The sequence below is a fragment of the Chiroxiphia lanceolata genome, chromosome 5 (assembly GCF_009829145.1).
Source record: "Chiroxiphia lanceolata isolate bChiLan1 chromosome 5, bChiLan1.pri, whole genome shotgun sequence".
Lineage (NCBI taxonomy): Eukaryota > Metazoa > Chordata > Aves > Passeriformes > Pipridae > Chiroxiphia > Chiroxiphia lanceolata.
Window position 1 is genome coordinate 50,709,068 of NC_045641.1, and position 20,209 is coordinate 50,729,276.

Consider the following 20,209-nt stretch of genomic DNA (forward strand, 5'->3'; position numbering starts at 1 on the left):
CAGAAGTTTTTGCTGTAATGCCAACTCCTTCTAGTTGAACCACAGGCTGAGTGTTCTCAGCTTCTGCTGCCATGATATTCCTGCCTGACTCACGAAAAACTGAGATTCCCTTAAAAAGCTGCAGGCTCTTCATGGTCTTGAGAGGAAAAAACCCAATACAGAGCTTTAACCACTGTCAGTTCTGGCCCACCACAGCATGTCTGAGACCAGCATTTGCAAAAAGCTCCCAAACCAATATTGCACATCGCTTCTGCAGCGCTACTTGTTTCCCCAACCTGTTCCCCCCTTGGAAGGAACATATTGAAGCCTACAATAGTAATTCTCACTCCTGGATCTACAACCAACTTGCTTGTTAACTTTTTGTTCAAAAATCTCTTCATCAGGCTTACCCAGACAGGAATTATTTGTTTCCTTTGCTATTGTTAATGGATAACTCTGTCATGGTAGTTAAAAAGGCATACATGGTATGAGTCAGCAAGTGAAGGTAACACACATGGAGGACCTGCAAATTCTTCCTTGTTCCTTTCTGCCTGTCTTCTGAAGAGCCTGGTTTTGGTTAGCCAAATATCGGGTGGTGCTTCAGAGAAACAGGTGGGCTGAGGCCCAAGCTGTCTCAGGAAAACAAGGGTTCATTGCTCCACTGGCCGCTAGGCAGAAAGGCTCAGAGTTGGCAGCAATTAAGGCAGCAAAACAGACTCTGAGAAGGAGAAGGGACCTGAGAGGAGAAATTGAGTATCATTGAGCCTATAGTGCCTCATTGACCATTTCAACTATACATTTTAAAGCAGAATGTAACTTATTGTTATACCTCTGAAACAAAACGCGTTATACCTCTGAAACCCACTCCTGGAGCCAGCGTTGTGACAGGGTCCAAACAATGATTTCTAATCAAGCAGAGGATGAGGATGCATGTAGGGAGCAGGTTTAACAGAAGTGCTGTAATGATGTCAGAATTATAAACTTAAATGCAGTTTAGATCTGCATACTAATGAAGAGATGCCCGTGTAGGCTTCTGCACAACTCAGTTTCAAACAAATTAAAAACTGTCAGTTTATTGCAGTGTAGAGTTTTGTTATTCAATTACACAAAGTATTAAATATCTCCTCATAATTAAAACATTTTTGTCATTTATCTCATATAGATTTTTTTGCCCCAAGTTTAGCCCTATCTCTTTTTGCTTTATGGTAGTTCTCCTGGGAGTAATTACTCAATTTCCAAAGCAGTAATTTGGGTAGCATAAGAGCATGTAACCTCAGCCTTGCTCCCTCCATCATAATGAAGACTTTGCCTAGAAACATACTTTTTCCCCTTCACATTATTTAAAATATGACACATGATCAATAACACAAAACTGCAGAAAACTTTCTCATATGATAATTCTATTGATTTTTAAAAGAAATAATTAAACTAACTGTTAAGACCAAGTTCATCAATACAATCTGACTCCTTTGTTCCTCCCTCCTGAGTAGGACAAATCAATCAGGGTTATGAAACAGCATAACCAGTTTTCTGGAGTTACTGCACCATTCTGACAACATACTGAATAGCCATTTTACGCCCTTTTTTTCTCTCCTTGCTCTCCCACCCCCCTGCACACTTACCTGCAGCTCCGAATCACAGCCTTCTCCTGATTCTTCTCTTATTGCATTGTATATTCCCCAAAACCTCCATTCTCCTCTCTGTGCTCCCTCAGTTTGCTACTTCCTACACCATCAGGTTCCTTTGCAAAATAACGAATGCACTTTTAGGAAAAACATACTTTATTTTTCTAAAAGAGATAGAGTGCCAAATTGTGTTAAATGCCAAATTTCTTTCCACTCTTAGGACAGAAGCATATCTGCGAATCGGTACCTCTGCTCAGATTGTATTTTAACAACAGGACTTCACCAGTTCTCTGCAGGGCAAAGCAGTCCCCTGGTAAGTGGTGAAACAGGAAAGCCAGAAGTCTCTCAGGCTTCCTCTGGAAGCAAAGCAGCTTCTCCATAGGGATGGCTGGCTCTCATTTTCTCTTATACTCTGATGCCCTTAAGACTTGTGCCTTAGTTGAAACAAAATCTGTCCCCAAGTGAACTTGCGCAGACCTCAATTTCTCTTTCGCTCCCAGTGATCCCACCAACACCCTCATCAGGCAGCTGTCGACTTGTGCCGACACTGAGAGCTGCTCCTGCACCCAAGTGGTTGGACTGAGGAATCTCTTCTGTGGCAGACAGTAAGTCTGGCAGAATGGAATCAGCAACAGGGGAGACACACCACAGGTATGTGCCTTGTCTGCAGCCAGAGAAGGGGTTCTTTAGAGTTTCTTGATGAAGGTCATGTAAAATGTTGAAGGATTTGTTGTTTTCAAGGGACACTGCAGCATGTGTGTAAGTTCCAGATTATTCATCTCTGCAACAAGTAAGAAAAGGCCTTCAAAAACTTAGGTTCACAGGATGTAGATTTATTACCTTGTGCAAAATGGAACAATAGATTCAGAACAGCAGAGGTTTATGCTGAAGAAATAGCTGAACACAGTGGAAGAATTACAGATCATGATACCAAAGGAAGAATTACAGAATATGCACGGCCTAAATCAGTCACAGCACAGTGAGGCACAGCAGCCATAGCAGATCCATTACTCCCCACTCAGCAGAGCCACAAACGCTTCTTTACTGACAGAAACATGCATCTACAGCATTCATAAGATCTACTGGTGTTCACAACTTGCAGGGTTTTCCTGAGAGGAGTAGGAATCTGTGTGTGCCTACATTTGGCAATGTTATTTCAAGTCCAAGACAAGATACAGGTAATTTATAAATCTCCCTGAAAAATAATGCTTTTTCTGGAGGTACTTATATCTATTCAACAGCCATGCAACTTGATGGCCTGAGAAATGACTTTCTACAACTTTATTTTAAAAATAACCTTTTCAAATATGTACTTAAAAGGCTTATTTACAGTAAGTACAATTATTAACTCTGTTAGGTATATGGGCAGATGTGCAGACCAGCACACACATGTAGCTCTCAGATTAATTTATTTTAAGCTGCTTACATAGTTCCAAAATCCCCAATATTTGGCCCAGTTGATATGGCTCTAACAGGTGTAATTGGAACAACAAACATGTTACAGATCAGAAAGTATTCATCAAAAGTATTCATCAGGTCTGTGTCCACACTTAGCAAGCCTTCCTTCTAACAATTTACACTGTATCTATCACTGCAACACCTGAATATTTAGCAAATGCTACCATCAAAGGTTAGCAGATCCTCTTAACTAGGTGAAACTTGATACACTAAACCCTGTAAAAGCATTTCTTTTTGTCATGTTTAGAAAATACAATTATGGCATGTCTTGGCTGCCTTTCAGGCGCCAAAATTCAAACCCCAGTGTGTGCACCCAGCTTCCATCAAACTGCAATGAGAGATGCAAGACACTGTCCATTTGGCCTTCACTAAGTGAAATGAAACACAGGAAAGAACAAAAAAACCCAACAACAAACCCCAAAACAGCACACAGATTTCACTACAGATCACACAGCATCAGAGCCAGAGATCAAACTCCAGAACCCTGACCACCTTCCCCACATGCTTCTGGCTACATTCACTATGGGGAATTAGGGCAAACTGGGGAAGAGGTAGCAACGTTGATAAGAAAGTAAAATGGACTAGGAAGTAGTGACATTCTAGTGGGTCAAAACCAGACAATCTAGGAAAAGAAGAGAAAAAGAAAATTTAGAATAACAGATGAAAAGCACTGAAAGCTACCATCAGAAAGTAAGTAAGGTGATGCAGCAGCAAGCATAAATAACAGGAGATGCACTGATGAGAAGCATTTTTCAGACATTTTAAATAGTTGATTGTAAAAATATTTTCAGTAAATACACAGATGCCGTGTTTGCCTCTAGTAGATGTATTTACTAGAGGCAAACAATAGCCTGGGTGGTAATACTGGGTGATGATATTGAGGGTAGACAACTCTTCTCTTTAGTCTTTACCCAGCCCAGTTCCTAATCATATTAGCAGCTGCCTCAAAAGTATTATCACAGAGCACTTGGCAAAACCCAAAAGGCAACTGTGATCATGCCCTCAGAGTTCTGAAAAGAATTACTTTAAATTCCATTAAATTCCGCATAAAAGCTGTGTAAAGACTTGACACTCGCCATAGGACATACTCTTCAAAAACACACTGCTGAAGCTGCTGGCACTTTCAGCATACAGTAAGCATAAACCAGAAAGGTGCTGTGACTGTCCCAGAACTGGACACCTCACATCTAGGTGACAGCCAGCAGCTCACCAGTGGAGTCCAGCCAAGCCAACACGGCCCTGCTTCCTAGGGTAGACAGGGACTCAGAATAGAAGAAAGGAATGGACCTTTGGGACAGAAAGAAGGGAATGTGGAAGACAGTAAGAACGGGTATGTCCAAATGCCTGAGCATTCAGCCTTTCTGAAATTATCAAACACTCCAATAAGCTGAAAGACAAGACACGGTGTTTTTCCCTACTGCAGGCCACTTTTGCATATGCCTGAACAAGGCCCAAACACATCCTTATCCTTAAAATACTAAAAGCATTCTCCACAGGCTTCAGAGAAAACCACCTCTCCACCAAACCCATCTTCCTTATTACCAAACCCCCTCCTTACACGGCTCTATAAAAATCAAATCCGTATGACACACTTTATTATCCCAAAACAGCATTTATCAAAGCTTTATTTTTAGAATCTGACTGTTGTGAACTACTGCTGAATGGGAAAAAACGGGGCCTTGGTCTCAGCAGTTGTACCTATGCATCTGGAGAGGGACCAAGCAGAAGCCCTGCTGCTGGCACTGAAAAAATTCAAACCCCCAGCGGGACCAGAACACATGGATCCACACAGCAGAGGGATGAATCCACCCCCATGTCCTATAACAGCTCAACATCAGCACAAATCAGAAGAAAAATGCATACAGAAGAGGTTGCTTTGCTTTTTCATCCCTCAGTACCCATGCCTTTTACACTCCACTGTCCAGCCCCAGTCCTGGGAACAGCCATCAACTGTCGATGCCCTCTATCACTTGAAACTACCGCCAGTTACAGGGATCTGCATCCCTGGAGGGCTGCATATCCTGAGGAGGATGAAAGAGGCAGAGAAGGGGCATCATGAGCTGCGGCCACAGATCTGCTCGATGTGGTAGATCTCCTTGGGACAGTCAGCAGACAAGACAAGAGGTGCCTCCTCTGTTATCACAACATCGTCCTCAATGCGCACACCAATGCCACGAAACCTCTCTGGAGCACTCATGTCATCCTCAGGGATATAAATGCCTGAAAGAAGAAAGGGAATTAAAGCACACAACACTCACCAGAACAAGATCTTTCCCTTACTGCACCACCATGAGAACAGGGTTGGATTTTCAGCAACATAACATTTGATCCCAAAAATTTTTAATATGGCAAGTTACTGTCTTTCTCCTCACTCATGACTGTTGGTGGGCAAAGGAAGGAAAGTGTCCCTCTGTGCCCTCAGACATTAGCACATTAATAAAAACTTCCACAATCACACCTGGCCTTTCTGCACTTCTTGCTCTCAATGTTACATTCACAATGATGATTTTAACAATGGTCTGAATAGAGAGAGAAAAGAGCTAAGCATTAAATATCAGTTTCAAGCTGACAGCTCCAAATACAGTGACAAGTAAAAAGAAAGATTCATTGCAGTATGCCCAATTTGCAAAGCTAAGTTGTGAATGCCTGTAATTGCAGACTGTAGTACTTGAGACTTATACCACCAGTGATGGTAGAGGTTCAGTCTCAGGAACACGGAACACAGTACAAGCAAACCAACCCTGCTTTTCTGCATCTGTCCTCCACAATACTTTGCTGCCTGAGTCTACTTCCACCTTGGCCGTGTTTGCAAAGGAAATGGGGTGTTCTAATACTGTAATGACTTTGGGAAGGGAATAACTTAAGGCTTTCCAATACGGTAATAATTTTCAGTTTCACCAGAAAGAATCTGAAAGCTTTGGTCTGAGGTACCAACTAAACACTGAAAGCAATACTGTTATCCTCAGTGTTGCATGTTTTTGTCCACCACTGACTGCATGTCTTGTTACCTGGTTCAATGGTTATCACCATGCCTGGCTGGAACGGGAGTGACCGGGATATATCTGGGGTATCGTGAACATCCATGCCCAAGTAATGGCCCACATGATGTGGGCAGTACTTTCGAACAGCCTAGCAGAAGACAGAACAGGTGTCACGGAGGCAGTTAAACACAGCCCAACTCGTTCCAACAAAAAAGATAGGAAGAAGAGACAGAATACTCGTGTGCTTAACTAGCAGTCTTACTGTCATGACCAGATCACCAGGGACTGCCTTACACCTACCAGAACTGGATGGCCCCCAAAACCCACCAGTACCAGTTGCCCATTATGAGCACATTGCAGACTGCCCTTCCCCCTCGCTGAAAAGAACAGCCCAAGCTCATCTCCATCTCAGCATGTCAGGAAAGACGTCAATTTTCAGTGCGCTGAGCTTTGCTGCCCCAACCCTTTCTATTCCTTAAACGTCCAAGCCCTGCATGATTCCATCAGCCGACCCTGACAACGGCAGCAGCGGACACAGCTGCTCCGCGCTGTGGCGAAGTGAGGTCCTACACTTGGCAGAGCAAACGCTGTGCCGATTTCACTCAGTAGCTACAGCACGATTTTAATCCACCTCTACAGGGCACAGATACCGCCTCCCCCCGCACTATCCCAATCACCCACCCTACTGAGGGGGAATCAAAGAGCTAATTCCTCCCTCCTCATTCCTCCCTCCCCACACTCCTCATTCCCAGAGGACTGAGCTGCAGGCGCCGCTCCCGCCTGGCTGTGCTGCCACCTGTCGAGGGAATACGGCACGGCAGCCTCCGCCGCTGCCATGGCACCGCCACCGTAGGACAATTAAATCCGGCAGGAACCTGTCCGGCTGCCAGAAAGCGGTAGTGCCGTCACCTGGTTCTGCCGTCTTTCCTGTATTGGCATCAGCAATCGTGCAGCTTTGCAGTGGGTGTGACTGGATAAACTTATGTAACTGCAAACCAATCTTATTTATCCCTACGTTCAGCTCTAAGGCAGGCAAGTTTCCCAGTCTTGTTTACCAGGTGAATCCCAATACTGACACAAAATGGTGCAGAAGAGGCAGCAGGGGGAATGACTGAGAAGAATGGTCTGCAACTTTTGGTGGTGCTGCAGATTTATGCAATGTTAAACAGATCAGAAAACTACAAATAACTGCCTGCAGCCAGTCCTGGACCCAGAATTCTGTGTTAGTGCCTATGTCCCTACAGTTCCCTTCATACTGTGGTCTAAAGCTGAATCTGCAAAATGGCAAATAATGCAGAGCAATGGGAATGGATCTGCAGAGTGAGAGCAAGAGCCGAGAACAAATATTCACACTATGTGCATATAAGACTGGGGGGTTACTTCAGACTAATTTGTTGAAACACATCTCCAAGTTTAGCCCTGTCTTGAAAGAAATCCAGACCTATGCTGAGACCAGCCCACAACATGAATTATAGCACAGTGTGTGGCAAAAATTAGAAGAGACATCTCAAAAACACATTCCCGACCCAAACTAAAGCAACTAACACTACCCAAGGAGAATATAATCAGGCTTAGTAAGGGTAAACTGGAGTAAAAATCTTCAAGTACCTTGAAGAAATGGTTGTCAGTGATGCTGCTCTCTAGTACACCCATCTCTTTCAGTTTCTGTCCAATAAGGCTCAGCATGAGGCTGTAGATATTTTCCAGACTCATGCCTGGAGAGCAGAGGCTCAAGCAGGACTTCTGGATATCCAGGACAGCCTGGTATAGTTCTGCTTGGGGTTTGGTGAACCTGAAGACCATTGAGAAGGAACAAAGGACATATCTCACAATTAAACTGCTACTCAGAACACATCTTTGGGACAGATTCAGTGCAACGTTGGAGCAGGAAAAGTCAGAAAGCAAAGCAACTGTCTCCTTATATGAAAGGCCAGACAAAGCATCCCTGCAACACGCCCTTCAATACACCGTGTAGAGACAGGGTTTCTCAGCTGAGAACCTAACCCCCAAGAAAAGCAAGGCCAAGCTACTGCAGGAAAAAGAAAATACAGGACACAAACACACAAACGCAGAGATATCGCACCAGCAATTTCATGACTGACAGAGCTATGTACATGTCAACTAAGACTCCTTTTTACTCACATACAACTGGAGTCAGCCACAGCTAAATGTACAAAAAAGCCCTCTCTGCACTTTAAGTATGCTGTAATAGCTGAAAATAGCAATGATCACCCATATTCATGTAGTAATTAATGAGGCAATGGGGAATTCAGCTTCTCATGCTGAAAGATTAGTTTATATAATTTGATTACTTTGAAGAACCACGGAATGGGACACGTTAAAACTACTCACACAGAGATTAAACACACATACACTCCATCCATTAATTATTTAAGAGCTTCTCAGTGTTCTTCAAAAAACCTTATTGTGGCATACCTTCCATTGACAGGCCAGGTACGTGTGATGTCACTCACATAGCAGGACAATTCACATCCACCATCTAACAAGACCAGTTCGCCATCCTGCAGAATAACAAGAAAAAATGCTGTGTGGGTCAGTCCAGCTATTAATTGAACTGATTTTTTTCTGTCTGAGAGCAGGAAAGGAGGTTATGCACTTATTTTCACAAAGCAGTAGCAGAGGTGCGAATTCTTGTTGCAGAATAACACCCCAGGTGCTACTGGTTTTAAACAGGCTATTCCAGTTGGATTGTTTCTCTGCGAGGTAGTCTCTGACTGTTATGCTTATCTATTGTCTGAACCCTTACATTTACCATGACATTTATGCTCTCTCAGTCCCATTGACACCTGGGTTGCTTACTCCTGCAAATTACACCAGTGACTCCTTCCATTAGAAGTCCTCTGCTAGTGACTGAGCCAGAAGGGTTTTGCAAAAAAACCATTTATTTCTGAGCTATCCATAAGATCACTAACCACTACAGATTTAGCCTTGTCATAGGATAGGAGGACCCAGCAAAATAATTTCTCTGACAGTGTATCACTGCTGTAAATGCACTATTGAATAGCTTGAATCATCTTCCCCATCCTTTTCTAAGATATCTTTCTGAATCTGTCTGGTGATGAAGAAAAAGCTTTTGGAGATGTGAACCTCTGATTCACTTCAGCAAAACTGTTACATGTCAATTAAATCACTGACTACGCATCTCCCAAAAAGTCACACAGAAGGAAGATAAAGAGCCAAGAACAAAACCACTGCTTTGCTCTCCCTCCTTAAAGAAGCTAACAACAAATAGAGCAGTGGAAACTGTAAAAAGTTCGGATTAAATTCTCTATAGATTTACACTACATGTAATCTAGGGACTTTATTACAGAGATTCACTCCACAGATCCATGACTGTGCCAGTAGCCATGATGTGGAATGACAAGGAATAATTGTAGCAGATTCAGGGAAAGAATAACAAGCAGAATTTCACTGTTAGTGCTACTTCCAGTGGTATCTATTATCATTGTGTACAGTCAAGTGCCACAAACAGATACACAGGAGATAAATTACCAGTGAGCAGATCTCACTATCCCACTGAATAGACAGGCCATTAACTATCCATTTAAATTGTACTTTTTAACTTTTTCAGAATAGCTGGTTCAATCCATTGCAGAAAATCTGAAATTATAGCACCTGCCATCTTCCAAGCAATTAAACAAGCTAAGTAACAATTTATTGGCTAAGGGAATTCTGCTTGTGGTTTGATTGTTCAGCAAGTGCCTTATGTTGTGCTTCTTGTCCTCTTTCTTTAAAGCTGAGCCCACTAAATGGTGAACTGAATGATGCATTCAGATTCCTACCAAATTAGACACTTTGTTAGCCTGTTTGGAAAAAAGAGCTGTAGGAAGCAGCACACAAAGGCAAGGAAAGAGTCAAGTTTACAGGTTTAACCTCCTACTTAATAGTTTGGAAAAAAAACAAGTGACAGTCACTTAACTGAACAACTTTAACAGAAGCAATTGGAGTTGCATCAGAACGCCTGACCTTGGATGACAGAACAACAAAGGAGGCTTCTTTCTGCCAAAAGCAGCCTGTCATATCTTTTGTACATTTGCCTCTGCAGATCATTTCAAGGTCTGCTAGATGCCAGCTTCAGGAAAAGACAATGCTAGTGGGAAAGTTTCATCCTGCATTAAGACAGAGGAAAAATATGCTCCTCTGAAAAGTGAATAGTGAACAGAGCAGTGGGGGAATACGGCTCCTGAAAATATTTATCTGAATTTAAAGGTCTATTGTCAGGAAAGCTGGAGAGGGTTCAATTCAATAAGGAGAATCTTCGAAATAAGACAAAACACATTAATTTACCTAAAGCCATATAATCCACCTCTTGACATTTAACGCTGATTCTTTTCCTCCTTGTTCCCGTTCCCTGCTTTGCTGGCCTACGTGCAGACCAAAATGCTTTTCAGCTTCACCAGAGCAGGAATGCACTACTGCCCCTCAAGTTGCAAAGCAAGACTAAGCAATGCAAGTGACAGCAGAAGATCTCCCAAGGTGCCTTCACTCTGCAGTGGCTCCTCTCTTTTGTGAGGCCAGTGACCCACCCAGCACCACACCCTGCTGCGCAAGGTATGAGAGCAGACGTACTCGCTACATTATTGGCAACCCTGTTTGCAAGGCCTTCCACTGCTCAGAAAATACTGCAGCAAGTGCAGAGAGGAGAGGAAGAGAAGTTAATCTGCCACTGACAGAAAAACTAACCACAGCACAACTCCTTTCCCTTGCTCAGTTTATATTTAAGTGCTTTGATACGTTTAGTCAAAACAAAGAGCAGCTAGGGGACATACATGTGTGTCACAGCTCTGCATTTCAAGTTACTGGACAGTAGATGGGTTACCTTGATGAGCTGATTGTTCTTCACATAGTGCAAAGTGTTTGATCTGTTGCCACCTGCAACAACAGGGGGGTACGCCAAGATGTCAGCACCACGAGCCCGGCACTCGAACTCAAACTGGAACAATAATTCAGAGAGGAGAACATTAGTGCTGTTTCAGGTGATTAACTGCCCTAGGGCTAGGTAATCCATGTCCTACAACTGTTTTCTTAATTTGTACAACACAAAGTGAAACTGGAAAGTGAGTTTACTAAATGAAAGCAGCCTTGAATACTATCCAAGAACTCTGGAGAAAAAAATATAGAACAATCCACTTTTCAAGAGTGTTTTAAGCCTGCATCTAGTGTCACGGAAGCTTTTTCTGGTACAAGCTATTCAATACCATATGAAATTCATTACACTGTCATGCATCCAGGTAAGGATTTGTTCTTACATGAAATAATGCTTATTTACCATATAACATTCTGAATTTTCAAAGATCCTAAATGTCAGCATGACAATAGTCATGTTTTATTGCTGTCTTTCAAAATTACGAAGTACCAGCATATTTACAGCAATATCTATTTCCATGACTGTTGAACTAAGAAGGTTTGAAAACATGCACTACCTTGATGTCTGAGAGGATGTAAGAAAAAGGCACCACAGGCCTCATGATCTTTACCCTTCTTGAATGATGAAGCTGATGGAAGCATGGAAATGAATTGAACTTACATCTATAAAGACCCTCAATATATTAATAGCACCTCTTTTCTATAACTACCAAGATCACATGGGACAGAACACTCCAGGATGCATACACAGAGCAAAGTAGGTTTTACAATCCTGATCTAGAGTGAAAAATTGATCTGTAAAATACACTTTAATTAGTTTTCTTTACTGTTCAGTACTGCTGCTCGGTGCCACGTCAGCACAGGCCCATCTATGTCATAATAGAGGGTCAAATCTTGCTGATGTTTCTCAAACAGGCATCTCACTGCAATTCCTCATGAAGTTCCTTACCAAATGTGCAGGCCAATTAGTCCTTATTTTGTAACTGAGAAGTGTTTAAATTACTTCAAGATAGCTGTGGTAATCTGATGTAGTAAGAGGCTAGAGGCAAGAGAAGCAGGCTTTATAAACAGGTGTTATAACTACTTTAATTCTGCACAACAGAACTGTATTATAGGATAAGATAATAACTATATCTCTGACTATTTAGCAGGTTTGGTATTCAAATATAGTAGAAAAAGACATCAATAGCAGACAAATTTAAACAACCACTACGCTCCTTCAATAAGGGTGTTAGAAGTACTGCCGAAGAATTCCTCACACTGACTCTTCTGCATGTCCAAGATTTGGGTCAAGAAGAAATGTGCTACAGTGGGAGACACATTATAAAGAGATCGGACACTTCTCGTTTGCTGGAAGGATAACCAACATCCAGCCCTTCTGTCTCACCTTCAGCTATAAAGTACTCACCTTTGCATATAGAAAGGCTTCATCCACTGGAGATTTGCTGGCAAACATTGTCTCTGTGAAAGCCTATGAAAAAGAAGGGCCTTTCAGTTAGAAAAAGAGCCTGAATTTGAGGGAAGCTCTTTTTTTTTTTTTAACCTGTTGTCTTTTTAGAAGGCTCAAGATCAGCTGGCCCAGAACACCAGAGGCAGCTGAAAGTGCAAAGTGCTGTCAAGACTAGAACCAATTAAGGTCTGTTCCCCATGAAACTCTATTTAGGAGCTGACTGACTCCAGTTTTTGATAAAAAGGATTAGATGGTTGAGGCTGATCCCATGGGTTGGCATTTTAGGAGCTGTCTCACCTATAGATTCCTTATGCAGCTTTTCCTTCAGAGAAGGACAAGCTGTACCTCTCTTTTCTATTTGGCTATCTATTTTGATAATATTTACAAAAACATAATTGCATTTGAGTTATCTGTCACATTTGTTTAAAATGGCCAATGATTTCAAAAGGTATTTGAGGGAGAAGGGGGAATACAGAGACATACATAGGCAAAGCCTTCACAAAAATTCTGTTTCCTCAAAATAAACAGAATAGACAGGAAAGAAAATGATGAGGGGAAGCAGAGCAGAAGCTGTTAAGAGAGTGAAAAGGCTACCCCTGAACAGATAATGCTTTTAAACAAAGTCCAACAGCTGCTGGCTTGTCTTTGCTTGAGTTACACTGATTGAGAGAAGCTGGTCATCCAAGCAGTCTTCCCGTTTCTCCTTGTCACGTGAAGGGAGCCGAGCCCAGCCAATGGCTGAGACACAGCAGTTCAGTAACAGATTAGACCAAAAGTATCCTTCCAACCAATGTCACCCCATCAACAGAATGCACTGGTTCATCTGGAGAGCACATGACCCCATTACCTCTGCTGTCACCCGTCCAGCTATCTTCATCCTTTCAATCTCTGCCGGGGATTTGATCAGTCGAAGGTTTTGCACTAAATGTCGGATGCCTTGGATGCAGTTTTTGCTCCGAGCTTTCATCTCAGCCAGCGGCTGCATGTAGTCAGAGTGCAGCTCTGTATGCACTGGTTTTGTCAAGTCATACCAAACAACGTTTGACTCACCTGGAATACAAAACAAAAGCTGACACAGACAAAAATAAATGTAGAAATGTCCTCCCCACACTGAACAGACTCATTCCTCCTAAATTAGACCTTCTGCTATATTTGAGACAAATAATTTCCTCTGAATTTGCGTTGACAAACCATATAGACATTTTCACTGTCACAGGATACTAGCAATCTCTTCTAAGTTTGGAAGATTACCAATTCATAGCAAGTAGATTTCACAAATCATCACTTCTGGGCAAATAATGGGGTTTAAGACCAATACTGAATATACACATCTTGTCAAAGTTGTACTTGTGTAATCTAAGTAGGCATTGCACTGCAGTGATGCCCATTCTGAATTGTTCTGTCATTTAGCCTGTCCCCACTGATGTAAGGCAATTTACCTTTTGAAAACCCATGGAATCAGGGTCATGATCAACTATATTTCAGAACACTTTGGGGAACAACTGCTTATTTCAACCATTCTGAGATAAACTCAGGACAAACACATTTAACTATGTGGACATTTATTTAGAACATGAAAGTTAGCACCCACATTCTCCCCACAGGAACATTTTAAACAGAAATTAGTAGAAAAGCCATTGTGAGTCACAGTTGATGCCCACCTAGGCCCCCTTCTTTGGTGACGGTAACCATTAGCAAGTGCTTACAGGAAGTGTCTAAGAAGCCGGGCATTTATGAAAGAGTATTTCCCTTAGCACATGCTCCCCAGAATCCCCCTTCTGGTTTCTTCATTTCAAGGCTGCATCTTCATAACACTGATTTACTGCTTTTCATGGATCTTTCCCCCGTCGAATTAAAAATTTTTCACATTCCAAACCTTCCACGAGTGATCTACAACTCAGAAGGTGCCAAAACCTGCCATGTGACCATTTCATTCAGTGTTGTCTTTTTTTTAAATTATGAAAACCATCAAGTAATTGTTCCCACTCATCCTCTCTGTGCTTTCCACAACCATACACATCTCATACCCTGGCTTCTGTTTTCTCTTTTTCAAGCTAAGTGGGTTCATCCAGCACGTATCTCACACACTCCATACTGTTGATCATCCCTGTGGCCCTTTCTGTGACTTATCTATTTTCAATATATCCTTTTTTGAAACAAAGTAACTAGGTCCCATAAAGCTCCAAAATTCACTCTCTCTAGTTGTTTGACCCCCCCAAGCACTTACCCTTATTATATTATCATAAGCATTCTTCAGCTTCATTTTATAATGCACTTAAGTTCCCCCTGGATTATAACTACTGAGGCTACACAGTGATGTTAAATGCAAAGGAATATTTCTAGAGGACAGCAGTGTTCATATTTCAAGAGCAAGTCACCATCTAGCTAAAAAAATGTGAGTGGACTAACAAACTCCCTGTATGGATAATTTTCCAAGTCTACTGTGAATAACATACCTTCAAGTTTCCTATATTTCATCTGGTTCTGGCTCTGTCAGCAAATAGATATGACTAGAACACTAATATGTTCTTGCTTATCCTGTTCCTTAACATTTCACAGATGTGTATCCATGTGCATGACAGTCTGCACAAGAAATTCAGAGGGGAGAAAAACCTATTATTTTCAGAATGCTCTTAGGCACATGGTGTGATTCTTGGGGGTGGTCCTGTGCAGGGATAAGAGTTGGCCTTGATGAATCTCGTCGGTCCCTTCTAACTCAACATACTCTGTGATTCTGTGAAAACTGTATTTCCAATGGTGGCCCTCAACAAACTAACAAGAACTTCCAACTGCCTTTGTCATAGTAATACCACTGCACCTCCTCAAGTTCATTATAGTCTTGAATTGATGTCACCTCCCAAACCCATACCACTCAGACTCCAAAAACCACATCTCATCCCATTTCCCCTTTATTTTTTGTTACCTTTCAGCTTGGCCACCAAGTGCCTGAACTCATCGATGGTGTAAGCTTCATCTACTCCTGTGAGAGCAATGGCCCCATCTGGGCCTGATCTGGGCCCGTCCCATAACTCTCGCTTTGGATCTCTCCGGGGCACAAAAAGTATGGATTTGTGGGATGGCAGCGCTTTGCCAGGAACGCTCTGCAGCACCAGGATGCTGTCAGGCTCCTGAAACCCACAGAGGTACAGGAAGTTAGTGTCCTGGTGGAAAATGTAGGGGATGTCATTGCTCATGTAATATGTGGGGTTGGATAGCAGAATCACTGTGTGGTCCAATCCATCCCAGCCATGGGCTTCCTTCTGGATCAACACCATCAGTTTGTGCCGGCGAAGAGCATATTCCACCTGTGACAATCCTGGGGTTACCTCTCCTGTGAATACAAAACAAATCAGATGGAGAAATTCAAGGCACTTAGGACATTCTATTAGTTGTAACCTGATTCCTGCCTATTCCCTGATGCCTTACATGTGCATGGCTTCGCTGTAATCCCTCACAAGCCTTTCCATTGTTTTCCTGTGCACCTCTTCAGCTTCTATCCCTCTAGCACATTCTCACTCAAACTGCTTCTCCATCATGTGGAGACAGAAATTTATTTCAGCCAACTGGATTTTGTGTTACGTATTTCTGTGCAAAGGCAGAAATCATAAACCTGGTAGATTTAGATAAAAATCCAAAACAGATGGATGTTTGCACAGAGACATGCAAAAAAAAAAAAAAAAAAAAAAAAAAGGAAGGGGTGAGGCAAACTGAACTTTAACTGCTAAAAACTGATGGGTTTTACAGCATCTGGACATTGAACAGAAGTTTGTGTCCTGAGGTTGAGCATTAATTCCCTCAGATAAAGCTAGAATGTCTGTTCAAATACACGCTAAGTCAACTCATAAAATGACTAGCTCTAAACCATAAGGGGCAGATCGAGTGTTACAGATCCTGGGAGATCGTGCAGAAACACAGAGGTTGCAGAGTCTAACCAGTCACAAGATTCCAGGCAGAACCAAATCACGGACTGCAGGCTGGCAGACTCCGATTAAGAGAAGGGATCTTCTCCAGAGCAGATGTAGCTTTTCTCAATATTTAACAATTCAGATTTTTCCAAAGTTAAATACTATATTTCTAATGACATGAAACAAATGATCTCTTAGATGAAAGAACTCTTTAAACTGTTCCAGTCACAAAAGATATGAAGTACAGCAATCAAGATACCCACCAAAACCAGACTGAAGTTGAAAGGACAACCAACAACAGCTGAAGTATGTATTTTTAAAAATGTGAGACTCCCTAACTATGATCTAAATTAATACAAGAGCCTTAATCAGTACGTTGGCTAATATCTTATATTAACATTTTGATACTTTTCACTTTCTACTTCAGTAATCTTTTCTTCCTCTTTAATGTATAGCGCAGTATTAATTCTAGAATAAAAATTTACATTTGACTTGTACTGTAAGTGGATTCTTGCATAAGTGAGAGGGGAAACTTCTATCCAAAATGTTTTTCCTTGACAAAAGAGTTTAAGAAAACTATGCATGCTGTATTTTTGTTAAATCTTAGACCTTTTCAAAAACTTACATTCCCAACACCTATTAGGTGTAAAAGTCGTTAAAAAACCCCAAACCCCCAAAACAACAAAGAAATAAAACCACCATATTTGTTTTACTATATAGATCTGGAAATTACAGAGAACATAGAAACTGCTGTAGTGCAATCTGACCTCACAATTCTGCAATATTATACTGCAAATTTGCTATGTTCCACTGCATTCCAGTCAGCTTTCTAACTGCCACAGTCCAGCGAATTTTAGAAGCTGCAATACGGTGGAACATGGGAATCCCAGCTGTCTTCCAACTGTGAGGCATGGAAATTCTCTTTGCCTTAAAGGCATTTGCTTTTTAAAACAATAATTGCAATAAAAGAATGTCATATTATTTTAAGGAAAACACCTCTCCTTTATTAAAAGGAAAAATACTATGAGCAGCTACAATTCACTTCCACTGTTTCAGCTTTGAGCACTTTTAAAGGGTCGGCCTCACTTACAGTGAGCTGTCAATCAATGCCCTAAGCAACCTGATCCAATGCTGAAGTAAGCTGAGCTCTGAGCACAGGGTGAACCTGTTAACCTGTAAGGTTCCTTCTGACCTGAATTATTCTACAATTAAGTATAGAAGTATATGGTTATATATTCATCTGTTCTCCCTGTATACCCATCTGTGGAAGAAGAATACAGAAAAGAATGTTTTCCTGGACATATTCTTGAATATGTTTAAATATTTTTAGGGAGTTTTTTAGATTTAGTTGTGGTCATCTCATACCTATGTTCTACCTATTTTCATTATATCTCAAAAAAATGTAAAACCTCAGTTTCTTTTTCACTGTTGCTGTCAAACTTCATAGTCACAAGTCTCTTTTTCCCCTTTTCCTCACATTGAATCCCCTCTGAAGAGGGCACATTCTTTAGACAAGTGGTGTCCATCTATCAATGTCCCTCCCCAGTCACCTTTTCTGAATGGCACCTTTACATGAAACATTATGGCAGTTCAGCTTGCACAAAAGACTCGCTCTTAATAAAAATCATATGTATTTTCAGGACAATGTGCTCCCCAAATGCCACTGCCACGAAAGGTCTGCAGCACCCAAGTAAGGGCCCTGAACATGCCACGAGAAAAAGGTAAAAAAGCAAACCTGTGAAGCCTATTTTTGGAACCAGTATCATCTCAGACAAGGAAATTAGTTCCTAAATATAATTACTGCCTAATGAAGGTAATCATAAACAGCTGAAACTCCAGACAACTGTATGATGCAGCAAATCAATGTGCTCAAAAATGCAGAGACAAGAATGAATACCGATAACCCGCTCACACAGTGCCCAAATCTTACCTGGTTTGAGCAGATGTGGGTGTGTGAAAGGGCTGGGCTGGCCCAAATACCGGTTTGGAATCTTCTTCTGCTGGGCAGGCTGGATGGAAAATCTTCGGAGAGCACATGACTTGCAAACTGGAGGAAAAGAAATGCATCACGTCAAGGTGAGAAAAACCCTTCCAGCTAGAAAATTGCTGAATTCTACTACAGTCTTCAGACTTTTAGTAGCATTCATTCACTTACACGGCAGAAATATCCCTGCTTAGCTTCTCGATCTGTTGTGTACCACCATAGTTTATGAAACAATGTGCACACTACTCAACTACTGATCAAATACTCATAAAACAGATTGAAAGAAACGAACAGATGCCAAACCCAACAATCCAGCAAGAAAACCCAGGAAGCTCTGTTGGTTTGCACATCCCAATTCATACACTTGGTGTTCAGGAGGTGCTTGATGCTCTCCCTCCCTTACTTCCCTCAAACACCACAGGGCTCCAAGCACAACACCACCTATATATTGTTTCTTCTTGACTATGTCTTCAAAAAACATCCCTTACCTTGAACAACTATACATTTTCCAAGGCCTTTCCAGTTCTCTTTTTTACTAATAACACAGCAAAGAAATCATCAAATAACAGGTTTATACAGCAATGTGATTTTTTTTTCCTATATGAAAGATACTCCAGAGTCCCTATTTATGTATTCAACTTACTGGACAGTAGCATTAGCCAAACTGAAGAGTTATGTATCCCACCTCCAAATCCACACACAGCCAAAGCAGTCAAGTTTTAAAGTGAATTACAAGCATAAGCATACATCTGGGAGCTGGGAGTGGGTATGGTAAGACAAAAGCTAAAATGAAACGTGAATTGTCAGAAACTTTACCAACTTTAGAATTCTCAGCCACAGCCTTTTGCAGCTGAAAAACTGCTTGTGCCTAGATACAAATCAAGACACGTGGAAGGAGAAGATAATCAGAGGGTAAACGTCTACTTGGTGTCTTGAAAACTGGTTGTCACTTACCATGCACCTACTACAAAATCAATTTGTGTTGCCATAGCATGGCACTGAATTCTTAGAACACAGTAATTAAGTCTTCACTAGCATAAGCAAGGATAAGACAAACAAACCAGATGCCCTTCAGGGAGCCGAGACTCAGGGGATTACAGCAAAACAGACAGACCGTGGATTTACAGGGGGAGCCAGCATGACTGGCCTCTAATTGAAGATCACTTATGCACGACAACCAGTTGTCAAAACACGAAGCGCTCACTATGTGATGCCTGACTGGAGACCCAGGTGGTGCAGCTTTTTGGGCAGCTTAGTTTAAAACAAGTGTCTCCACTGTTTCTTTCCACGTACACAGCGGTCAAACAGGGCAGCTCGCAACGAGACCAGAGGTCACAGCGGGCATTAAACAGAGCAACGTTTTGAAGGCAGCACCGACAGCGGACCGAGGGGCGAAAGCGGGGCTTTGAGCAGTGATAACTAGGTGTCGCCAGCGGAGCCCCGGGAGCGGGCGCAGGCCCGGGGGCAGGGCCTGGGGGCGCGAGTGCGGCGGTGCGGAGAAGGAAGGGAGTCTGACCTGCGGCGCCGCGCCAGCCCCTCAGCGCCGCGGCGAGCGCCGGGCCCCGCAGGCGCGACATGGCCGGGGCACAGGGCGCAGGGCGCATGGCGGGGCCTCCCCGCGCCGCGCGCTGACACCATCGCTGCGCGCCGCCCGCCCGCCGCCAATGAGCGGCGCCGCGCCGGCTTTAGGCGCCCGCGGAGGCCGCCTGCCCCGACCACGAGGGGGAACACGGGCCACGGCGCGGCAGCGATGGCGGGGGAGAGCGAGCGGGCGGCAACACTAAGCGGAGAACAGAGTTAGACGCGGCCACCGCCGCCACCTCCAGAAAATTCCCTCCGCCGCGCCGCGGAGGGCGGGCGGGACCCAGCGAGGGGGGCGTGACCTCGGGGGGGCGTGACCTCGGGGGGCGTGGCGCGCTGGAAGCTTCCATGGTGCCAGG

At 42.8% G+C, this 20,209-nt stretch overlaps 1 protein-coding gene and 1 long non-coding RNA gene across 3 annotated transcripts; one reads left to right on the forward strand and one right to left on the reverse strand.

Annotated features, from left to right (window-relative positions):
- Nucleotides 1–2,416: 2,416 nt before the first annotated feature.
- XPNPEP3 (X-prolyl aminopeptidase 3) lies at nt 2,417–19,872 on the reverse strand. 2 transcript variants are annotated; one of them, XM_032687781.1, is made up of 10 exons: nt 19,786–19,872; nt 18,216–18,332; nt 15,304–15,711; nt 13,228–13,430; nt 12,339–12,401; nt 10,884–10,997; nt 8,480–8,565; nt 7,652–7,835; nt 6,071–6,191; nt 2,417–5,282 (listed from the first exon to the last, which is right to left on the reverse strand). In XM_032687781.1, exons 1-10 carry the CDS (start codon nt 19,844–19,846, stop codon nt 5,116–5,118), a joined length of 1,524 nt encoding a protein of 507 aa, XP_032543672.1. In that variant the 5' UTR covers nt 19,847–19,872; the 3' UTR covers nt 2,417–5,115. The 2 variants fall into 2 exon arrangements, with proteins under 2 accessions (XP_032543672.1, XP_032543673.1); XM_032687782.1 differs by lacking the exon at nt 19,786–19,872 and adding an exon at nt 19,563–19,579.
- Nucleotides 16,017–18,851, forward strand: LOC116786797. The gene is made up of 2 exons (XR_004357081.1): nt 16,017–16,591; nt 17,926–18,851. It is a non-coding gene; the product is annotated as an uncharacterized LOC116786797 (long non-coding RNA).
- Nucleotides 19,873–20,209: the final 337 nt, after the last annotated feature.

Bases quoted from the DNA above. Each gene is read 5' to 3' on its own strand.
- XPNPEP3 (XM_032687781.1), bottom strand. From the start codon at position 19,846: ATGTCGCGCCTGCGGGGCCCGGCGCTCGCCGCGGCGCTGAGGGGCTGG. The intron at 8,566-10,883 runs GTAACCCATCTA...GTTATTCTGCAG, and splicing joins AGAACAATCAGCTCATCAAG to GATGGCGAACTGGTCTTGTT. The intron at 5,283-6,070 runs GTAACAAGACAT...TTCTTCTTTCAG, and splicing joins GGTGATAACCATTGAACCAG to GCATTTATATCCCTGAGGAT.